General features: G+C 36.1%; 1 protein-coding gene and 1 long non-coding RNA gene across 3 annotated transcripts in view; both read right to left on the reverse strand.

The window, feature by feature from the left end:
* Positions 1–10,429, reverse strand: part of LOC141380742 (uncharacterized) — a 125,416-nt gene extending 114,987 nt beyond the window's left edge. For both annotated transcript variants that reach the window (XR_012399480.1, XR_012399481.1), the window contains exons 1-2: positions 10,276–10,429; positions 5,582–5,757 (exon numbers count right to left, since the gene is read on the reverse strand). This is a non-coding gene — a long non-coding RNA (uncharacterized lncRNA). The remainder of the gene's footprint in view (positions 1–5,581; positions 5,758–10,275) is intronic.
* A 754-nt stretch (positions 10,430–11,183) lies between these two features.
* On the reverse strand, positions 11,184–21,861 carry hccsb (holocytochrome c synthase b). The gene is given in 7 exon segments (NM_201451.1): positions 11,184–12,413; positions 13,974–14,060; positions 15,900–16,019; positions 17,057–17,205; positions 19,889–20,022; positions 20,099–20,233; positions 21,794–21,861. Coding segments are annotated over 6 exon segments (810 nt in total). The 5' UTR covers positions 20,220–20,233; positions 21,794–21,861; the 3' UTR covers positions 11,184–12,214.
* Positions 21,862–22,240: the final 379 nt, after the last annotated feature.

The following is a 22,240-nucleotide window of genomic DNA, read 5'->3' on the forward strand; positions in this document are numbered from 1 at the left end:
TGGATGGATGGATGGATGGACACATAGATAGATATGTAGATAGACTGATGGATGGATGGATGGATAAACAGATAAACCGGATAAATAAACTGATAACAGGATGGATGGATGGATGGATGGATAGATGGATGGATGGATGGATGGATGTATGGATGGATGGATGGATATCAATGAAGGGACGGACAGACGGATTAATAGATAGATTCATGGATGGATGGATGGATGGATGGATAGATGAATGGATGGATGGATGGATGCATGGATGGATGGATGGATGGATGGATGGATGGAGGGAGGCGGGGAGAGACTAATAGTTGGATAAGTAGATAGACTGATGGATAAACAGATAAACTGGATGGATGGATGGATGGATGGATGGATGGATGGATGGATGGATGGATGGATGGATGGATGGATGGACAGATTGATGAATAGATTCATAGATGGATGGATGGATGGATGGATGGATGAATGGATGGATGGATGGATGGATGGATGGATGGATGGATGGATGGATATGAATAAAGGGACGGACAGACGGATTGATGGATAGATTCTTGGATGGATGGATGGATGGATGGATGGATATGAATAAATAGACAGATGGATGGACAGATGGATGGACAGACGGATTGACGAACAGGGAAATAGATAGATGGATGAAAGGATGGATGGATGGATATGAATGAAGGGACGGACAGACGGATGGATGGATATGAATGAATAGACGGACAGATGGACAGACGGATGGACGAACAGGGAGATAGATAGATAGATAGATAGATAGATAGATAGATAGATAGATAGATAGATAGATAGATAGATAGATAGATAGATAGATAGATAGATAGATAGATAGATAGATAGATAGATAGATAGATAGATAGATAGATAGATAGATAGATAGATGGATGGATGGATGGATGGATGGATGGATGGATGGATGGATGGATGGATGATTTGACTGGATGATTATTGTGTTTTGAGAAGGTAAAAATGCTGTAGCTTTATAATTAAGTACACAATAAACCAAATAAAATACAGCTTATTTCATTTCACACATTTTGTTATCTGAAGCTTTACTATCAGAAAACTGCAAATAAATAAGCCTGCCGTCTAACACTTGCAAAACATGAACGCAGAATAAACACACACTGACTGCACTTAATGATAGTGTGGCGTCATAAAGCTGTCTCCATGGTAACCACATTTCACTTTGCCACAAAACTCTTAAGTGCAGCAAGAGCTTCCTGTGGGACTCTGTTGTCTTCCTGTTTCAGGCCCAGACTGACAGCCCTTAAACACTCTGCATGCATTAGATTAGTTTTAGCATAATTCTATTTCATTTATTGTCATCATGTAGAAGAGCACGATTACCTATTCCAGTCTGTTGTTTTTTACTCATGTGTGTTTACGGTAAAGTGTGTGGGAGAAGTGGTCCTGATGCAAATCGCGCATGACATTTGCATTTAAAACAGCCACCGATAAACAAGCAATTACACTGAAACTGAGGATGAGACACAAACACACATGAAGATTCACTTTCTCTTCATATAGACATATTTTTGTCAATATGCAGTGACCCCGAAGCACTTATGCCACTTAAAAATGTCTGAATGTCTGCATTATATAGCATAAAGTGTGTGTGCACTTTGTTTCCCTCAATTAATGCCACTTAGATTGATATTTTATAAAATTCCTTGACATTTAGACATTAAATGTGGCCTGCGGGAGTGATTCAGGTTCAAAAGAAAGTGAGCTTAATCACTGCAACTGCTGGCATAATGTTTATTACCATAGAAAATGTAATGTATATTATTATCATAAATCAATCTGGACTCTGCTCTCATTTTAAATATATTAATATATCATATATATCAGAGGTTTAAAAACTTTCAAATTGTCTCCAAAGAGTATTTTCTGAACAGCAAGGTTTATTTGTTATTAATTTTTCTGTATATTTATTTAGGCCTGGCACAAAAATCAATATATGGAGTTATCACACAATACACAACATGACCTCAATCCTTTTTAGTGATGTAATATATATCGCCTATACATGAAAACCAATTCTAGCAGCATTTTAGCTATTTGTGCAACATTTCTATCTCTATTAGGCCCCGTTTACAATGTCAGTTCTTAATGCCCAACTCTGATTTGTTGCCTATATCTGATTTGTTTGCCTGTCTGTTTACATCCATTCATTCACTTTCTTGTCGGCTTAGTCCCTTTATTAATCCGGGGTCGCCAAAGCGGAATGAACCGCCAACTTATCCAGCAAGTTTTTACGCAGCATAAGCCCTTCCGGCCGCAACCCATCTCTGGGAAACATCCACACACACATTCACACACACACTCATACACTACGGACAATTTAGCCTACCCAATTCACCTGTACCGCATGTCTTTGGACTGTGGGAGAAACCGGAGCACCCGGAGGAAACCAACGCGAAGGCAGGGAGAACATGCAAACTCCACACAGAAACGCCAACTGAGTCGAGGTTCGAACCAGCGACCCAGCAACCTTCTTGCTGTGAGGCGACAGCACTACTTACTGCGCCACTGCCTCGCCCCTGTCTGTTTACATGTTGTTTTAATTGTGACCCATATCCAAGTCATGCGTTTACACTTGCCATACAATTTACGATGTCGCGCATGCATCTGTGCCACACTAGCCACGATGGGAGAAATTGTCTTGTTTTTAGCTCTGCGAAATATACGAAGTGTAGAATAAGCAGTGAATGGTTTAGTCCAGATTTACCCCCACGCAGTTTATGTAATGGTATGGCCCTGATGTGTGTGTGTAGCTGAAGATGTAGCCTTTGCCTGGGTGCGCACTGGTGTTGGAGAGAATAAAGTTATTCTGTGTAGCCCGCAGTGCGTGTTTTAATAGCGACAAAAAGCAAAAATTACAACACAAAGTTCGCCCAACTTTAAAATGATTTTGAGGCGGAGCTGGGAAAGGGCCGTCATCGCAGTTTGCGCTTATGGTTTATATGCTTTATGATGTCCTCCACCATTCAGAGGAATGTGTGGGTACGAGAGAGATCTCAGGTCTGGTGGGAGCAAATTGTGGCGACTGACCACTTTCCTCCTCTGTGTTTCCTCTGATGTTGTTTACGGCATCGGCATCTCCACATACGCTCTTCTTTCTGTCATTAAACCGCAGAGAAGCACCACATTGTCGCAAGTTTAATGATGTACAGAACGGAATGCCTCAATAAATCCGATCTGCCTGTTTACATAAAAGTCGCATTGTCACATATCCGATCTATATCTGATTTATTTCTACATATGAAGGAGGCTTGAAACCGAATCTGAATATCCGAATTCATGCGTTTTTTTCGTGTTTACACGGTCATTGATCAGATCTGATCTGTGTCACATATGAGCAAAAAATCTGAATGAGGTCACATTTAACTGGCAGTGTAAACGGGGCCTTTGAGGTGTGAGTGTCAGTATGGTTAAAAACCTCTATAAATTACTATAGTATATAACCATCATGTGTATGTCTGACAACTAAAAACAGAGCAGCAGATACTGCAGCCTCGGTTACTTTTTACGTTGTACTTTTTTGTTAACTTTTATTATATACTTTTATTTTATTTTATATTATTTGTTTAGGATATGTCTTTGCATTCTGATTCCAATGCCTAATTATTCAATTGTCAAAATGGCTATAATTAAATGAAATATCCTTAAGAATTAAATATTATGTGTACTTTAAAAAGGGTGTACTTGCATTTTGATGCTATTATATTGTCGTTCTGGCATTAGTGTGGCAGAGTGGCATAAAATGGTCTTACAGTTCAGTTCAGTTCAAGTTGCTTTATTGGCATGACATTAAGTACAGTATTGCCAAAGCATTTCAAATATGAAACATATTAAAACTATTGAAAATAATAATTAATAGTAATACAGATAAGATATAATGACACACACAAAAAAAACAATACAATATATAATATTATATAATATATAATATTGTCTTACAATGACAATAAAATGATTTATAGCAATATGCTCCAGTTTCCCCCACAAGTCCAAAGACATGCGCTACAGGTGCATTGGGTAGACTGAGCGTGCTTTCACACCTGTGAATCGATTCAGTTGTTCCGAAACAGAGATTAAAATTGTTACATTGTTGCTCTTTGCTCTTGGTGAGGTTCGCTTTCACACTGCAAAGTTTCTAAACGGACCAAAAGAGCTAAAACAAGTCATGTGTGAGTAAAGATCCGCTCCAGAATTTGTTTCAATCGAGCCGAGACCACTTCAATCAAGCAATCTCAGAGTGATTGATTTGGCGCGGATCCTAGCGTGATTGCTGGTTTCACATATGCCAAACGAACCGCGCTAACTGGGCAAACGAGACAGGTTCCGAAACAAAAGTGTAGGTGTGAAAGCACTCTAAATTGTCCGTAGTGTATGAGTGTGAATGAGTGACTGGAAGGGCATCCGCTGTGTAAAACATATGCTGGATAAGTTGCCGGTTCATTCCACTTTGGCGAACCCAGAATAATAAAGGGACTAAGCTGAAAAGAATATGACTGAATGAAAGAATAATAACTATAATAATAATTTTAGTAATAGTTTTAGTGATTCTGTTGTTATGATATAATAATTATTATTGTACTATAATATTTATTATTATTATTAGATTATAAAATAATATATAATATACTAGATTATAATAACAATAATAATAATAACAATAATTATTATGTTTTTTGTGTTATATTCATCAAAAAAAACAAACTGACCAGAAGTTAAAGAATTAAGTTTTTTTTTATTCTAAAATATAAACTGTATTTACTTTTATATAAAAAGTATTGTTTTTAACATAAATAATAAGAGAAGAACAACCATTTTAATGAAGGAGCTGCCATTATTGGTGATCACAACAGAACAGCAAATCATCATATTAAAATGTGTATGAACGTAAAGATGCTAACGAAAATCAGCTTTAAATCACAAATGACATTCGAAAATATTTCCACATTAAAAAGGAAATATTCTACATCTAAATAACATTTCAAAATGAAGTGAATCTGCAACACACAAGCCTTTCCATCATTCTGGATGCAGTTCACAATCAATACAAAAAAAAAAAAAAAAACTTGAGGCAACATGTGAAAGTCCATGTCAGCGATGATGACCCTCCACCAATAACCCTGCAGCTAGAAACTTTCCAACTCTTTTCCTCCCTCCAATAATTAATGTTACAGTTCTGGAATCCAGACAAAAGCCTGGTTATTGTACTTGGCACAGCTGGGCATCTTTTGCTATGTAAATGAAACAGACTGGAAGGATTGCAGGGGGGCTCGAATCCCCCCGCCACACTCCACTGCCACGGGCTGTTTGTATATCTGTTCTGTGCACTACAAGGGGATTTTCTGGTTCCCTGCCAAACAGAAGCCCAGACAGGGAGGGTAAAAAAAAGCTAAATACAAACATACAGTATCTCTGTCGCCACACATACATTATTCAAAAAAATGGGCTTGGGGGAAAAAAGGATGCAATGGACTCGCAAATGAAGTCTGAAAACTGCTGAGAGATCAGTGGCAGTGCTCATGAAACTCACCCAAATCAGGCTGGCATCTGAACAGGACTGAGAGGTGGAAAGTTCTTCCCCAGAGGACGAGGTTATTCTGGGCCGTGAGTGAAGATTTCTTTCCCACACCTACTCGCAGACACGAGGATCCTCTGATCGTCCTCGAGGTGTAGCAAAAAAAGCCCTCACTGGATGGACTGTTGCACCTTTAGGATAAATATACAGTTGAAGTCCGAATTATTAGCCTTACTGAATTACCAGCCCCCCTGTATATCTTCCCCGATTTCTGTTTAACACATTTCTAAACATAATAAGTCATTTCTAATAACTGCTTTCTGACAACACATGATATTTTTCTTGATATTTTTCAAGATACGAAGTAGGTGTTGGAATTTTAGTCGATTCCATGCGTGTTCAAGAAAAAAAGGTCAGGAGAGGTTTTTCTTTAATGTCAAAAATCGTAACTATTTATTGGAAACAAATGAATAACTCGATTCACAGAATTCTGTTATCCTCCATGCAATGCAAAAGTTACATTCAGGTGGTGCGCTACAGGTTTCTTTTCCTGACTTCAACTTATATCCACTTGTTAAGTGTGACGTCACGTGAAGCGGCTTCCGAGTCCAAGCGCTCTTTTCAACTGAATGGGGAGACTCATGAAATGGTAATAATAAACGTTTACAAAGCGATTTAATGCTTCCAAAAATCACAATCGCAGTATGTCCATGCCTAATATCCGATGGCCAGAAAGTGATGAATGTTTTTATAAATTGTTACATTTTTGGTATTTGTTATGCAGCAAGCCCAGAGATTGTTGTGTACACTATGATTTTATATAAATTTAACTTTAATGTGTGATAGGAATAAAACGTGATCATAATGAATGATTTCTCCACTCAAATGAATGGCGGCTTGGACCCGGAAACAGTATTACATACGTCACAAACACGTCACCACTTAACAAGCGGATAGGCAGCGGATATTAACAGGTGGAGTTTAGTTAAATTCGTCATTCATTCATTCATTCATTCATTCATTCATTCATTCATTTTCTTGTCGGCTTAGTCCCTTCATTAATCTGGGGTCGCCACAGCGGAATGAACAGCGGATGCAACCCATCTCTGGGAAACATCCACACATTCACACTCATACACTACGGACAATTTAGCCTACCCAATTCACCTGTACCGCATGTCTTTGGACTGTGGAGGAAACTGGAGTACCCGGGGGAAACCCACGCGAACGCAGGGAGAACATGCAAACTCCACACAGAAACGCCAACTGAGCCGAAGATCGAACCAGCGACCTTCTTGCTGTGAGGTGAACGTGCTACCCACTGCGTCGCCAAATTCATCATTTGTCAATCATTATTCAGTCCTCCATTGGCCGCACCCATACATGAGTCCTCTTTTTCTACAAATTCTTTGCACAAAAATAAAAGCATAAAACTTTTTGTGCTCCGTGTTCAGTTTTAACACCTTTCTTCAGACAGGAAGTTTCTGCAGAGCTGAATTTAATTTTGGACCAGCATTTATCTACTTCTGGAAATATGCTAATTAGTATGCACAGCATCTCACACACCACAGTAGAAGTTCAGTTGATATTTGACCCTTAAATGACCAATGCAAATAATTGTTTGATTAAAAAAAAAAGAGACAAAAATAATAAAACATTGATTCCTATTTTCTAACATAGGGCTGGTCCGATAAACGATATTATATTGAATCGAGATAAAATGTGTGTCAATAACAATGATAAGCTCCGGACTTTTTTACTCTATATTTATTTTAGAGCCAATCACACAGTGGAAATGTGCAATCTAAAAGTGTTTTGGTATCAAATTTACGGAGACCGAGATGTAGAGATTCAAAATGTATCGAATTTTCGAGATGTATCGAATTTTCGGCCACTGAAAATAGATCGGCCGAAAATATGTTATGCCATTCAGGGACGGATTAAACCAATAAGTGAGGTAAGCGGCCACTTAGGGCCCCAGGAAATCTGGGGGCCCCAATAAAAATAAATTTTGTATGGTAAGATTTACAAATACAATTTTAACGTAAATAAGTATTATTTAATTTACTGCAATCAAATATAATATTATCATAATAATGTAATGTTATGTAATAATAATAAAATTACACAATAAAATATCCATCATGGAGGAGTCCAGCAGTAAAATTTATAAAAATATATATATTTATTGTATTTAGTTGTTAATTCGTTTTAAGAAAACTATACATTTATAATGAAGAGATTGTGTTAATTTAAAATGTCAAAAAGAAGATTGAGTGATACAAAAAATAACAGCAATATAATTAAAAATTAAATAAAAGCAGAAAGGGTGTATTTCAAGACTTGGGCGCTATACGGCTGAAATTGCTTAGGGCCCCAAAACCACTAAATGCCATTTTAATGGATGCTCTAATTATTGTAGCTTCAGACATTGTTGGGGTACTTGTTTAAAAATGAAAGCATTTACAACATGTATCGAAATATATTTCAAGAGTTCCCACTTAGATATGATTGGCATTTATAGCAGGTTTGGGATGCTGTCCCGGGAGAGAACCCTGAGCTCGGAGATATTTGAGCCCAGGGCTCCCGCCCGGTCTAGAAGCATATCAGGAGAACCGAGATCAGGTAGGTCTTGATCGCTCCCCCTTTAGAAGAGGAGAAAAAAGGAGGAGATGGGGTGGAAGGGGGGATTCATCCAAAACGAAGATAGTGCAATAAGGAGAAAGTGATCCATTTATATTAAGCTAGGATCATTCTGATTGGATTATTACTGATTACGGATGAGTGGCCAGCGGTGCACAATCATATCACGTGCTCCTCTCGAAATTAGTTTATGAAACTTCACATCGTTATCGTTTAATATGGAAAATAAATATTGAGATTGAATTTTTTTCCATATCGCCCAGCCCTAACTTAAAGTGCAATTTAAAGGCTTAACTATGTTAATTAGAGTAATTAGGCAAGTTATTGTATAACAATGGTTTGTTCGCAAAAATGATTGCTTAAGGAGGCTAATAATATTGACTTTAAAATGGTTATAAAAATTTTAAACTGCTGTGTTTACAGCATTGATGTAATCCAATTAAAACACACTTAGTTAAATAGACTTAAGCATTCATTTAGTTGTTCAAGCATGAAACAAGATGAAAGACTGTTGTAACCGCTAGCACTGTCAGTAGCAACAAGCTAGCGCAGAAACTCTCATTGAAAACACTGGGGTAAAATAAACTGTCATCTTTTAAAGACATGGCGGGAAAAAATGTTAAATAAAATTTTATGTAGTGCTTCTTTTGTATCTAGGACCCACTTTATATTGTATATTTAACATGCAGTGAAGATCGCTGATTTTTAAAGAAATCAGATCTTAAAAAAATGACAATTTTGTAATGGAAAGACTTGGGCTGCCTGGCTGAAAATCAAAAGTGTGTGCAACTAGCCCATTGCCAAAAGTGCCAGGAGTAAACATGTAACTGTTTACCCCACCTGTGGGGCAAGTTGTAACAGACAGAGCATTAGTTGTAACACATGCTTACAAAGTCAGATTTTACATAATTAATTCAAATTCAGTTTACTTTAAATAGAAGTTAGATTTCCTCAGTGCTTAGCTCAGTTTATTTTTTATTCTACATAGCACAGTGTTTATTTATTTATCCATTGGATGAACACATTTGGATGTATTTGCATTATTATACATTATTATACAAAGCGTTTATTTGCATTATTAGCAATAAAATTTGTTTCTTTCTGTTAAAAAACATTTTATATAAAAAGTTATTGATGTCACACTCAAAATTCAGCAATTATTTGGTTAGTTTAACTGGTTTCCAACAATGTGGCTTGATTGTAACTCCCTGTTACAAGTCGTATGTCTATATGGTTCCAACTAATCCCGCTGTGTCGCATTTTTCTCAAAGCTGGCCAGCACCCTGCTGAAAAATCCAGCTTAAACCAGCCTAGGCTGGTTGACTAGTTTTAGCTGGCCGACCAGCCTGGTTTTAGAGGGGTTTTGGCCACTTCCAGCCTGGTTTCCAGCCATTTCCAGCCTGGTCTTAGCTGATCAGGCTGGGAGATGACCAGCTAAAACCAGCTTGACCAGCCTAGCCAAGCTGGGAGTCCAGCCAAAACCAGCTATATCCAGCCTGGCCAAGCTGGTTTTACAAGGATTTGGCTGGTCATTTTCCAGCCTGACCAGCTAAGACCAGGCTGGAAATGGCTGGAAACCAGCCTGGAAATGGCCAAAACCCCTCTAAAACCAGGCTGATCAACCAGCTAAAATCAGCCAACCAGCCTAGGCTGGTTTAAGCTGGATTTTTCAGCAGGGCAGTTAGTGTTTTTTTTTTTTACATCTTTCAAAGTGATTCCATCTTTTGGCCTAGAAGACAGTAATCACAACAATGAGATTTTACTAACATACTTTCACAGATTTAAAAAAAAAAAATACAAATATATAGACAATAAAAAAATAAATACGTACATTCTGCAAAAAAAAAAAAAAAAAAGTTTCTCCTGTGTTTCTCATTCAAATTTGGCCGAAATTTTTCAATAATTGTCAGGAAGACGTCTGCTGACATTGTGGTGAAAAACCTCGAAAGCATGCCATCGTTACCTTAAAACTACGTTACATTTTACCCCGCGTTACTTCGTGCCCCGCGCTCCCCTAGAAGCTCTGTCACGAAAACCCATTCCTCATATCATATGTGTGAACATACCTGGCAAAGCTCTTTCTGATTCTCATTCAGGTGGTTCAATCTATAAGCACGACGTTTAGAGAACTTTGAAACACTTTCGCTTTTAATTATAACGTACTTTACAGTTGTGTTTCCCAACCAACTTTCCTGGAGGGCCGCCAAATACTACATGGATGTCACCTTTGTCTGTCACACCCATTACATGTCTTTCAGTCTTTGCTAATGAGCTAATGATCTGAATCAGGTGTGTTAGATTAAGGAGACAGGGAAATGTGCAGAGCTGGTGCCTCCAGGAACATAGATGAGAAACACTGCTGTATAGCATCAGAATACAGTTTTTAGTGTCACATTCCACTTGACACTTCAAGAAAGCATTGAATGGGGTAATTGAAAATGTAACTTCACTCTCTGACAGTAGATGGCGCTAAAATAAACATCAGTTGTACAAAAACAGGTGTACAAACAATACTTACGTCATACTGGAGGATGGACGATGGAAAGAAAATAACATCCGAAATCAGTCAAACTAAGTTTCAGTCATGTATTGTTTGTAAATTTCGTTCAATATCTATGTATTATTTTATTGTCAGATCTTAACTTCGACGAAGACGAGACTGGAGATAAAGGAGATAAAAGGCTGGAAATGTAAGCTTATTACAAAATGCTACAAAAACCGCACTAAGGGCGGTAGTTTCAGCTAGTTATTTTTAGAGATAGCATTTATAAACGTGACTACTTACAGATAACATATTGCTGTAGTTTATAATCAATACTACATTTCCACATAATACAGCTCAATAATTGGATCATAAGTGAAGTCTCAAAATAATTATTAATACTGCATGTATTGGATTCTGTGAGTGAGATCAGACAAACAGCTTTCCAATTTGACAACCTACTATTCAATCAACAAGAAAAAGGCATGCTTGTGGGGGTAAGGTTAATTTAATTACAGAAAACCAGCACAGACACAGTATAAAGTAGCAACAAGTAGAAATTGAGTTTCTCTCTTGTATTTAATTAACAGTTATGTCCAACATATTTCTCAGTAAGGTTCCTTTATTATCTTTTTTTAAAAATAAGCTTTTCTTTTATTTTTACTAGGTGAACTCCATCTAGCCAATGATTTCATTTCATTAGCCAAAATGCTATTAAGTGGACACTAATCATCAACACTGATGAAAAGCGAAGTCAAAAAAATGAGGGAAGAGCACCACCTGCTGGAGGAAGCTAGACAGTGACAGGACACATGATCGTCGTGTTAAATTGTGAACTTTACATGATGATTTATTTGTTAAAATTGTGTAGTTCCCAATAAACACAAATGAAGTCACAAACTGTATTTAATTAACAGACACCAATGGGGGAAATATTTCTCACTCACTCAAAAAGAGCTATCTGAAAAGGTTAGCATAAACACAATGCTAACGGCTTGTTTACAATAAATAATCCCTAAAAGTGAGAGAAAACAATTGTGACGCTGATGAATATGGAAGAGATGAGTAACTGAAAAAAGCTTATAAGCAAAAATTAATAATAAACCACACATGGTTCATCTAATCAATTAGTCATCATTAATAACCAAACCGTTTCACTGAACAGCTGCCAATTGCTCTCTGGATGAACTAAAACACTCAATAATCAGCCTGAAAAAGAAAAACAACCAGCAGATATGTTTGACCTCTGAGTAAGATCAGATAGAGATGTTTTCAATTAGATAATCTTAACTCAAGCAGAAAAATAAAGCTTGTTGATAAATTCAGGAGGAAAAAAAAAGAAAACACTGATAGACTCTCTAACCGAGCTCATTCACAGCCTAGAAGTAACTCAATGTGCAACAATTTGCAAGATTTATTACAGTCAGAACTCAACCAAAATTGAGCGACAACCTCGTAGCACACAGATTAATTTATCGATACTGAACAGTCTTATAGTGATGCAGAAATGGTAAAAACAGATTCTATGATGTCCAGCGCCACCAGGCCACCTTCATCCGATCCCAAACGGCTTGCATAGAGTCGAAGGCCGGACGCACATCCAGGATGGAGAACTGGTATGAGTCTTTATCAATGTCTCCATCATAGTAGTCAATAACATAGCGAACTTCTTTTCCACAGCGATCTACAATCCAGTCGTGACGGTCGAATGGCAATTCATATCTAAGAGAAAGACCCCAGAGAGGGAAATCAAGCATTCTGAAGCATTTTAACAACTAATTCTTTATATTTACAGTCAAACCAAAAATTAACACAGTTTATTACACGACTCTCTGAAATACTTGATTCTGATTGGTCAAATCACAACATTTCAAGGTATGTTAGACAACTAGAGATGTAACAGTACAAAATATTTAAAAATTTATCACAGTGTTGAAGGGAGAAGAAAGAAAAACTTTATATACACCTCATGTTACTCACAGTAATCTTTCTATTTTTTTATTAAAACATATATATTAATCACAGACTAATACATTTGTTGTGTTCATTAGGATAAATATCTTGACTAGCAACTGGCAAACCAGTCTTTTTCTCTTTGTGTCATATGTTATACTAACTGAAGTTCTTTTATCATTTTGTCATTTACTGGAACATTTTGTTAAAGTACTGCTGACAGGAGAAGAATGGCTGAAATATAATGCAAGGAGGAGATCTTGCTCCAGATATCCAGTCTACCAGAAAGATGTATGGTCACAAGTGGATGGTTGTCATAAGTTGTGAAATATGCTAAAGGTGCACTTAACTATTCAAGTTTTCTGTGCGGAAAGAGAATGGTGAAGGAGGAAGTGCAAACTGTGCAGAGAAGCAGACAGAAACTCAACCCTGTTTTACTCCATATGTCTATATAACTGGGTGCTTAGACACCGGGCATTGGTAGAACGCCTGATATAAGTCCCGGTTAGCATTGTATAGTGACTAGACTTTATCGGTGTATGCCCATAGCTCTGATTATCAAGTTATTCATTTGTATTCAATAAATTATTAATCTTTTGAGCATTGAATGGTTTTTCCTGAGTTTGAATTGAACACACATAAGAATATTCCAGCAACAGTTTTGTTAAGATGACCTCAAAATGTGTCACTTAAATGAACAAATAACTTAAATTGGCAGCTTTTTGCAATTTTGTGGCAAGCAACATAAACATGGATCCTGGCATTTTGCTTATGTTTGTATTATTTCATGTACAATGCATATTGTGTGCGTTTTAGATATTTAGGTCAAATCACACAAACCTTTTTGGATTGTAATAAGCAGCCTGGATCTTGACAAATAATAGCTTGAATAAGAAAATAGGTCAATCTGATCTTCTTTTTCAAGGTATTATTTGTCAAACAAGATCTTAGAAAATACAGGGGTCCGGGTTGCTTAATAAAAGCAAAAAGTTTGTGCGATTTGACCAAAATATCTAATTCCAATTCTTTTTATTGACTGATACTGTTTGCGATTTAATTGACACTTTAAATAAAATAAATAAAGCATATTCAAGTATGTGTTTGTCTATATACACACACATACAATATATTCATTTTTAAAAATACAGTATATCAGGGGTCTCAAACTGCTGGCTCGTGCCAGCCCAGCCCATTACTCAATATTGCCTTTCAGCTGAAAGTATATCAACATTCTGAAATAAAAGTCTCAGCAACTCCCGATTCACACAGATTCAGAAAAGAAAACGTATAGTGTCTGAATAATTTTTGATTTGTGTAATTATATCTCACCCCATCCAGTGACGTATTCTGGCTCTGGGAGAAAACTCTTTGGCTTTTCCTCCGAATCTCTTCAGAGATGGACCGCAAGGACATTCGCTGCAAGAAACAATCATGCATTTAAACTCACTGCAGTCCAGTGTGTTATGATGATTGTATGATTTGGTGCTTTGTAAAGACCACACTGCCACAAAGGCTCACGTTCATATAATACAAGCATGTGATTTTCTTGTGCGCTCTCAAATAAACATTACTGAAGTGCGATTTAGTGCGTTTATGTGATGGGCATGTCTCCAACATTTATTAGATTAGCTAAAAATATTTACGAATGTCTCCAATAGACCATCAGAGCGGCATTGATGTGTCCTGAAGTAAACTGAAACACCTATAAACTCCAGCAAGATAAAGTCATTGTATGCAGAACCACAGACCTTTATCTATCAAGTATAATTATGGAAACCGTTCATCATAACTGAAAGCTACGTCGTGTTTTCTGTCCTCACGCATCACACAGCCATGTTACTCAGTTAGTCAGCATGTTACCTTAAAATGTTAAACAAATAAAACACAGCACTACTAGGATTACAGAAAAGTTAATTGTTATAATTCACTTACATTTTAATATGTTTTGCTGCGATTATAACCCCAGAAAAACACAAAAAAACAACCGAAGGTTTTGAATGAGAAGCTGTAAATTAGCTTTAGCAGGAATGAATTTTGATGTGGCGCTGCGACAGGGAATGAATGCATGTAGCGGAAACCATGAATTATCAAGCACACATCATATGTGACCCACAGCAAATCTAGGTGGTTGTTGTAATTAGGGCTGCACGATTCTGGCTAAAATGTGTCACGATTTTTTTTTGCTTAAAATCAAGATCACGATTCTTTCGATGTAAAATAAAGGTTAATATGAGTAGGCTATTATTATTGTTAATTCTCAAACATATCACCACCTTGGAATCATAAGGTTCTATCTGTGTTCTGAATGATTTTGAGATATTGAGCTTCAAAGTTTTTGCAATCCGTATAGCAAACAGTGTGTGTAACATTTGTTTAAAAAAAGTCTTAAAATGTAAACAATAAATTGTGATTTAATAAGAATATGTCAATAACTCAATTTTGACAAAAATGTCAGATAGAACCTTATAATTCTAAAGTGACGATACGGTAAAACAACAATAATAATATTAGGCCTATGTGTAGCTGTGCGGTTTCTTAAATGCTAAATTTTGTACAGTGGTTATGGTGGACTTGAACAGACTTTCCATATGTCCTGTTTGTTAATTCACAGTAAATAACCTCAGAATATAACTATTCATAATTAAGTCATATAATCATTACATGAAAACTGAAACGACATTTCTAGGTGAATTATACCTTATAAATACAGCATGTGATAGTTTGAACACCATTTGAAGATGTTCATGTTCCTGTGAAGACTTGTGCGACTGCCCTTTTGCTTCTCTCCTGACCTTGAAAATATAATTGTCTAAATCTTAGAAAAGCTGAATTAAGATTGTGTGTAGGGTCGAGATTGTGATCTTTTTTTTTAAATAATCGTGCAACCCTAGTTGTAATTACAACCAGTTCTTTGCAGTTCAATAATGACTCTAAATGATAAATCACAATCTTAGCCTTAGTTATAAATAATAAAACGAGTTACTGGTAATCTGGCTTGTAACGCTTTCTCATTCACTTTACAATTCAGATTTTTACATAAATTGTAACAATGGATATATGACAGTTTTCAATTTGGGTGTTCAAGAAGATATTTTTCCTACTATGGATGTCACTTTACAACATTCTTCGAAAAATCTTCCTTTTTGTTTAACAGAAAACTCAAAAGTGTGAAACCACTTGAAGGAAAGTAAATATTGAGTACATTTTTGGATGAACTATCCCTTTATTTTTAAGCCCAGTGTGAGAATAAGTCACCTGGCATGTAGTGCTTCCCACTTCAGGATTTCCTGCCAGGCTTGATCGTTGTTACGGTTGTGGATCTGGATTATATTAGACATGTCTTCAGGAGCGAGGGTGTCATCCTTCCAACGCCACCTATCAAAACAACAGCATGTTATACATCGTAAATATACGACAAAATTAATCCAATTGCCACTAATGTGGAAAACATGATCATCTCCTATAGGGAAAATATTTAAAACAATAGTTCTGTTCAGATAACAGTTTAACCACTAGAAGGATTTTTGGTTCCTTTTCTGGACTTCAAAAGTCTCTGGACCATTGCAGTCTACGGAGGATGAGGAATCTAAAATATCTTAATTTATGATTGACATTCATTCATTTTCCTTCGGTTTACTCACTTATTTATTAGGGGTCGCCACAACTGAATGAAATGCCAACTTATCCAGCATATATTTTACACAGCAGATGCCCTGTCAGCCACAACCCAGTACTGGGAAACTCTCATACATGCTCACATGCACAAACACTCATACACTACGCCCAATTTAGTTCACCCAATTCACCTATAGCACATGTCTTTGAACTGAGGGGGAAACCGGAGCACCTGGAAGAAACAGATACGAACACGGGGAGAACATGCAAACTTCACACAGAAACGCCAACTGGCCTAGCCGAAACTTGAACCAGTGACATTCTTTCTGTGAGATGACAGTACTAACAACTGAGCCTCCGTGCCACCCATTGAAAGGACATGAGGGTGAGTAATTAATAAAGTAATAAGAATTTTACTTTTACTCAGTTTACTTTGGACATTACAAGGCAACATGTTCTCTATTATTTAAAAAAACAATACTGTTATCATAAGCGTTCGGTTTATAGGCATGAGTATTTGTTAATTGAAAAAACATTGGCAGACTTCCTATAAATGACACTTGTATTCTAAGCGTTAGTGAGCATAACAGCCTTTTTAGAAACATTACCAAATCGAAACGGTCTAATTCTCTGCAATGGAGAATAACAAACAATATTTCTTTCTCAATCCTGGTATTAAAGTCACAGCACTGAGAGAGTTCCTGAAACTAAGCCATACACATCAGGCCTACTGTACCCAGAGCTCTCCAAAACATGAAGAGCACACGTGTAGCACAAAATGGATTTAGGAAACTCACCCTTTCCTCAGCATGGCGTTCCAGAACATCTGTTCAGAAGGATAGACCCAGTTCTGCTCTGTGCCTGATCGAGGGATTTTAGACTCCTCTCGTTTCACAGACAGTGGGAATGGCTGGTCTGGAGCGGGCACTTGGTTTGGAGGAGGCATCTGCAGAACACGTAACATTAACATCGATACTGAAGCACATTTACAATTACTATTACACCAGATACTATAACCACAAGGTAGGGCTGCACAATATATATTTTGAGCATCAATAGCGCAATGTGTAGATCCGCAATAGTCACATCGCAGGATTAGATTATTTATTAAAGATCAAAAAATAAAAATTACTAAATATTATTATTTTATAAAATTATACAATAATGAGTGTTAATTTACGTTTATTGTTTAATTTCTGTACCTGAATACTGTTATACTGTTAGACACCATCAAACATTGTTTATTTCACTTTTATCTTTGCTCTGTTGTGCTCATACTGTATATGCTTGCAATTTATTCTAACTTATGCAAACGCAAAGTTAGTTGTTTGCTAACTTATGCAAACAAGATTTGAAAAATCTTTCATCTTAATCTATCTAATTGAATGCTATCTTTCTAAATGGCTGTTCAAATCATCTGGTGAAATTATATTCATATCACAATATATGTTAAAAAAAATTTTTAAATAATAATAATAATAATAATTTTTTAATAAATAAATCGCAGAACAAAAAATACCACAATATCATATTTTTCCTATTTCGTGCAGTCCTACTACAAGATCCTCAGCAGTCATTAAGATTTTTCTCAAATCACGTTTACATTTAAAGCTTCTACTAAAACTTAAGAATGAAGCAATGAATTTCTCTGATTATATACATATATTTTTTTGCAATTGTGCAAGAGCTTTGAAAATGACAACATCTAATAGTGATGATAATATATAAACTGAATAAATAATCACTTTACTCCTTCACTGTCAACTCAAGTTTATATGACCTGTTTTAAATGTTATTTATTTATTTATTTTTAAGATACTCTTCGTTTATACAGCAGGAAAAATAAGTATTGAACACGTCCCCATTTTTCTTAGAAAACATATTTTTAAAGGTGGCGTTGACTTTAAATTTTACCAAGATGTTAGTAAGAACCAAACAAATCTATATATGCAAAAAAACATATCGAATTAGTTTACAAATTAAGTTATATGTAATAAAATGAAATGACGCAGGGAAAAGGTATTGAACCCATGAAGAAAGGTGTAGAGAGGCAGTGAAAACCCAGACAGCAGCTGAAATCTCACAGTATTTCTTCAGCAACCCTCTGCCCTTCCTCAGTGTAAATTAATATTAGCTGCTTCAGTCAGACATCTACATTATCAGAATAATGAAAATGAAACCAGGGTGGACATTTCAGCAAGGCAATAATCTAAAACACAGCCAAGCAAACTCTCAGATGCTTTCAGAGAAAGAAAATCAAGCTGTAGAATGGCCCAGCCAATAACCTGACTTGAATCCAATAGAAAATACAAAATAAAGCTCAGATTTGATAGACGAGATCAAGATTTTACACACTGCTGAAGTCTATGAAAATCTTACACCTGAGAAATTCATGTGACTTTATTCTCCATTTGAAAGTAGGCATGGAACGATAAACATTTTTAAGGAATACCGTGGTTTGAAAAAGTCAAGGTTTTAAAACCGCTAAAATTTCCTGTAATACTTACTAAGATATATAAAAGAGTTTTTTTATTTACTTTTTTGTTTTTTTAGGACAACAGTATCTCAAGCAGAAAAAAATCCAAAGATGTTTAAAGAAAACATGTCTTAAATTGTAAAAAAGAAAATCTGTGTTTTTGAAACCAATAAAGACAGCAGAAGTCTAGAATTCATTTGAATTATTTAGCCTGACATGTTTACTGCTCCAAAATACAATAAATCTTTCAAAAAATAAAATATATTGCTTTTAAAAAAGTTTTTGTTTTTTACCCTGACATTTAAAAAAAACATATTTTAAAGCATTAATCACAAAACCGTGATATCATGAAACTGTAATATTTTTATCCAAGGTTATCATACCGTCAGAATCTTATACCGGCCCATTTCTATTCACCTAGCCGACGAGTGGCCATTTGAATCTTTTTGGCTCGAGACTTCCAGTCTCATTCACTTCCATTCATTTTTAGACATTAAAAACTGCTCGTTTCACTGTTTTATGTTGTAAACTGATATTTTCTTATTATAATATTCTACTTGGTCTAAATTGTAGAGCAAGCAGTTTCACCTTTTTCAGCTGTTTATTATTCCTAGTCATTTCTCCCATAGGCGACTGAATTGGAAGTTCTAAAACAATCGCGAAAACAGGCGCACTTCCGCATTTTAGAATAAGGTCAATATGAGGGGTGTCTTTAAGCTGCCATCACCAAAAAAGCCTTTAATATAAAGTATTAAACACATTTCAGTAGTTCAGTTTTTCTCCTTTTGTCATTTCATTGTTATTACACATTACTAATTTTTCAGATTATTTTTGTTTTGTTTTGTTTTATTTTTGTATTGTTTATCAAAATCTGGTTTATTCATGTAGACGACTCCTTTAGAAATATTTTTCCCAGTGAAAACATGACATGATCAATACTTATTTTCCCTGCTCTATATTCTCACACTATCAAATCTAAAATCTGGAATGTTTTGACTCAAGTTTATTTGATTGGTGTGGGCTTTTTCTTTCTTTATATATTTTTTCAATGCCATGTTTATGTGAGGGATTAAGTTATGCTTTAAACTGTAAAATGAAAAAACTCAATAAAAAAAATACATTAGCCAAAACCATCAACTCATCATCAGCTCACCATATTTGTCGGATCAATGGCTCCTTCTTTGGCCCTCATGGGACATTCGACAAACTCGTAAGCTCTTTCCTGATGCACAGGAGCAGCCGGTGGTGTCTGAGCCTGATGCATCGGGCACTCAGGAGGCGGAGAGCCTGGGTTTACATTACACATGATCAATTATTGCTACTAAAATCCACATTTCAAGTAAACAGATGCTGCATGACTCACTTTTGGGAGGCTCCTGATGCATGGGACACCCGGGGGGAGGAGAAGCACCGGCAAAATGAGGAGCGGAAATCACAGACTCTGCCCGAATAGTGGGAGCAAGACTGGATACGGATGCGCCCATGATGAACACCAGCCCTGAAGAGATGAGGGCAGCGAAATTAAGGCGTAAATACAATTGAAGTCAGAATAATTAGCCCTCCTGAAATATTAGCATCCCTGTATATTTTCCCCCAATATCTGTTAAACAAAAAGATATTTTTCCAACACATTTCTAAACATAATAGTTTTAATAGCTCATTTCTAATCACAGATTTAATTTATCTTTGCCATGATGACAGTAAATAATATTTTACTAGATATTTTTCAAGACACTTCTATACAGCTTAAAGTGACACTTAAAGGCTTAACTAGGCAAGTTCTTGTATAACGGTGGTTTGTTCTGTACACATTCAGAAAATATAGCTTAAAGGGGGCTAATAACTTTAACCTTAAAATGGTTTTAATAAATAAAAAACTGTTTTTTTTCTAGCCGAAATAAAATAAATAGGACTTTCTACAGAAGAAAAAATATTACAGGAAATACTGTGAAAATTTCCTCTGTTAAGCATAATTTGGGAAATCATTCATTCATTCATTCATTTTCTTTTTTGGGTTAGTCTCTTTATTTATCAGGGGTTGCCACAGCGGAATGAACCGCCAACTTATCCAGCCAATTTTTTACACAGCGGATGCCCTTCCAGCTGCAATAAATTGGGAAATATTTGGGGGGAAAAAAATTATAATTTACAGGAGGGTGAATAACTTTGACTTCAACTGTATATCTACTATCTATGATTACCTCTATCTACCATTGATGGTTATTTATTAAACATCAACATTGAACAACTGAAATCAAAACATTCAATAAAACAGTCACTTTTCTTCTTATGAATAAAAGAGAAAATAAAATAACTTGCACGATTGAAAACAAATTTATTATTCATATTTAATATTAGAAGCAGTATTAATTTCCCACACCCTTCTAAATAAATGATTAAAATACTTGACAAAGAAACATTATTACACCTCATATTTAGGCATTTAAGCTATTTGAAACATTATAGCAGAGATGTTTTGCATTTAACAGCATTTTTTATTCATTCATTCGTTTTCTTCTCGGCTTAGTCCCTTTACTAACTTGGTGTGGCCACAGCGGAATGAACCACCAACTTATCCAGCATATACAATTATGCAGCGGATGCCCAGCTTCAACTAACAGCCTTTTTATACGTACAAAATTATTTCTGTCGAATTGTTCTGAGGCCAAAATAGGATGTTTCATCTTCAATTTTTCAATATAATCATCTTTCAGACAGTAATTTGACAAATCACAAGCGAGATAGTTTTATAACAGATTTTTATCAAGTGAAAAAGATCTAACACATCATAACACTGAGCTTTCATATAGACAAACGTGACCTTTTTTATGGTCGTTTTAGTCGTTGCTGGTCACCATTAATTCTTATTGTTTTGAAGTAACGTTAATAACAGTCACACATGTACAGAACAGCCTTCCAATACAGTCATTTACACATACACTTAACACCAACCAGCATGTTACTTAACAAACAACTACTTCAAAACGAATCCAGCTTTTTGTAAAAGTTCATAAACTTTATTTATGACTGAATATTGACAAAAAAAAGACAAACTCACCTTTCGCTGTCTCTTATGTGATCATAGGACGATGCGCAATGTCAACGTGCACCGCTACTTCCGCTTCATCCAGCATGCACCGCGTGAGGGGCAGGACCAAATAATGACGCAGCTTATGAATATTAACAATGTTGAGAAAGCGTTGCTGGCTGCTTGTGCTCAGTCTTGCCAAATTAGCAATTTTGTCGCTAATTTTGCAACTTTTCATACTACCCCAGCAACGTTTTTTGTTTGTTTTTCAAAAGTTCAAAAAGCACCCAGCAACAATTTTAGCAATTTTTAACATTCACTTGGCGCCTAGATATACACATTAGATGTCGTCTACCCTGTTGTTGTCTTTTGGAAGGAATGCGTCAATAGAGCCGCCATTTTGGAACAGGGTAGCGCTCCTTTGAAATGAATGCGGGACCAAGGTACAGTGGAGGACTGTAGCCATCCAAAGCCAGA

Source organism: Danio rerio, chromosome 24 (assembly GCF_049306965.1).
Source record: "Danio rerio strain Tuebingen ecotype United States chromosome 24, GRCz12tu, whole genome shotgun sequence".
Lineage (NCBI taxonomy): Eukaryota > Metazoa > Chordata > Actinopteri > Cypriniformes > Danionidae > Danio > Danio rerio.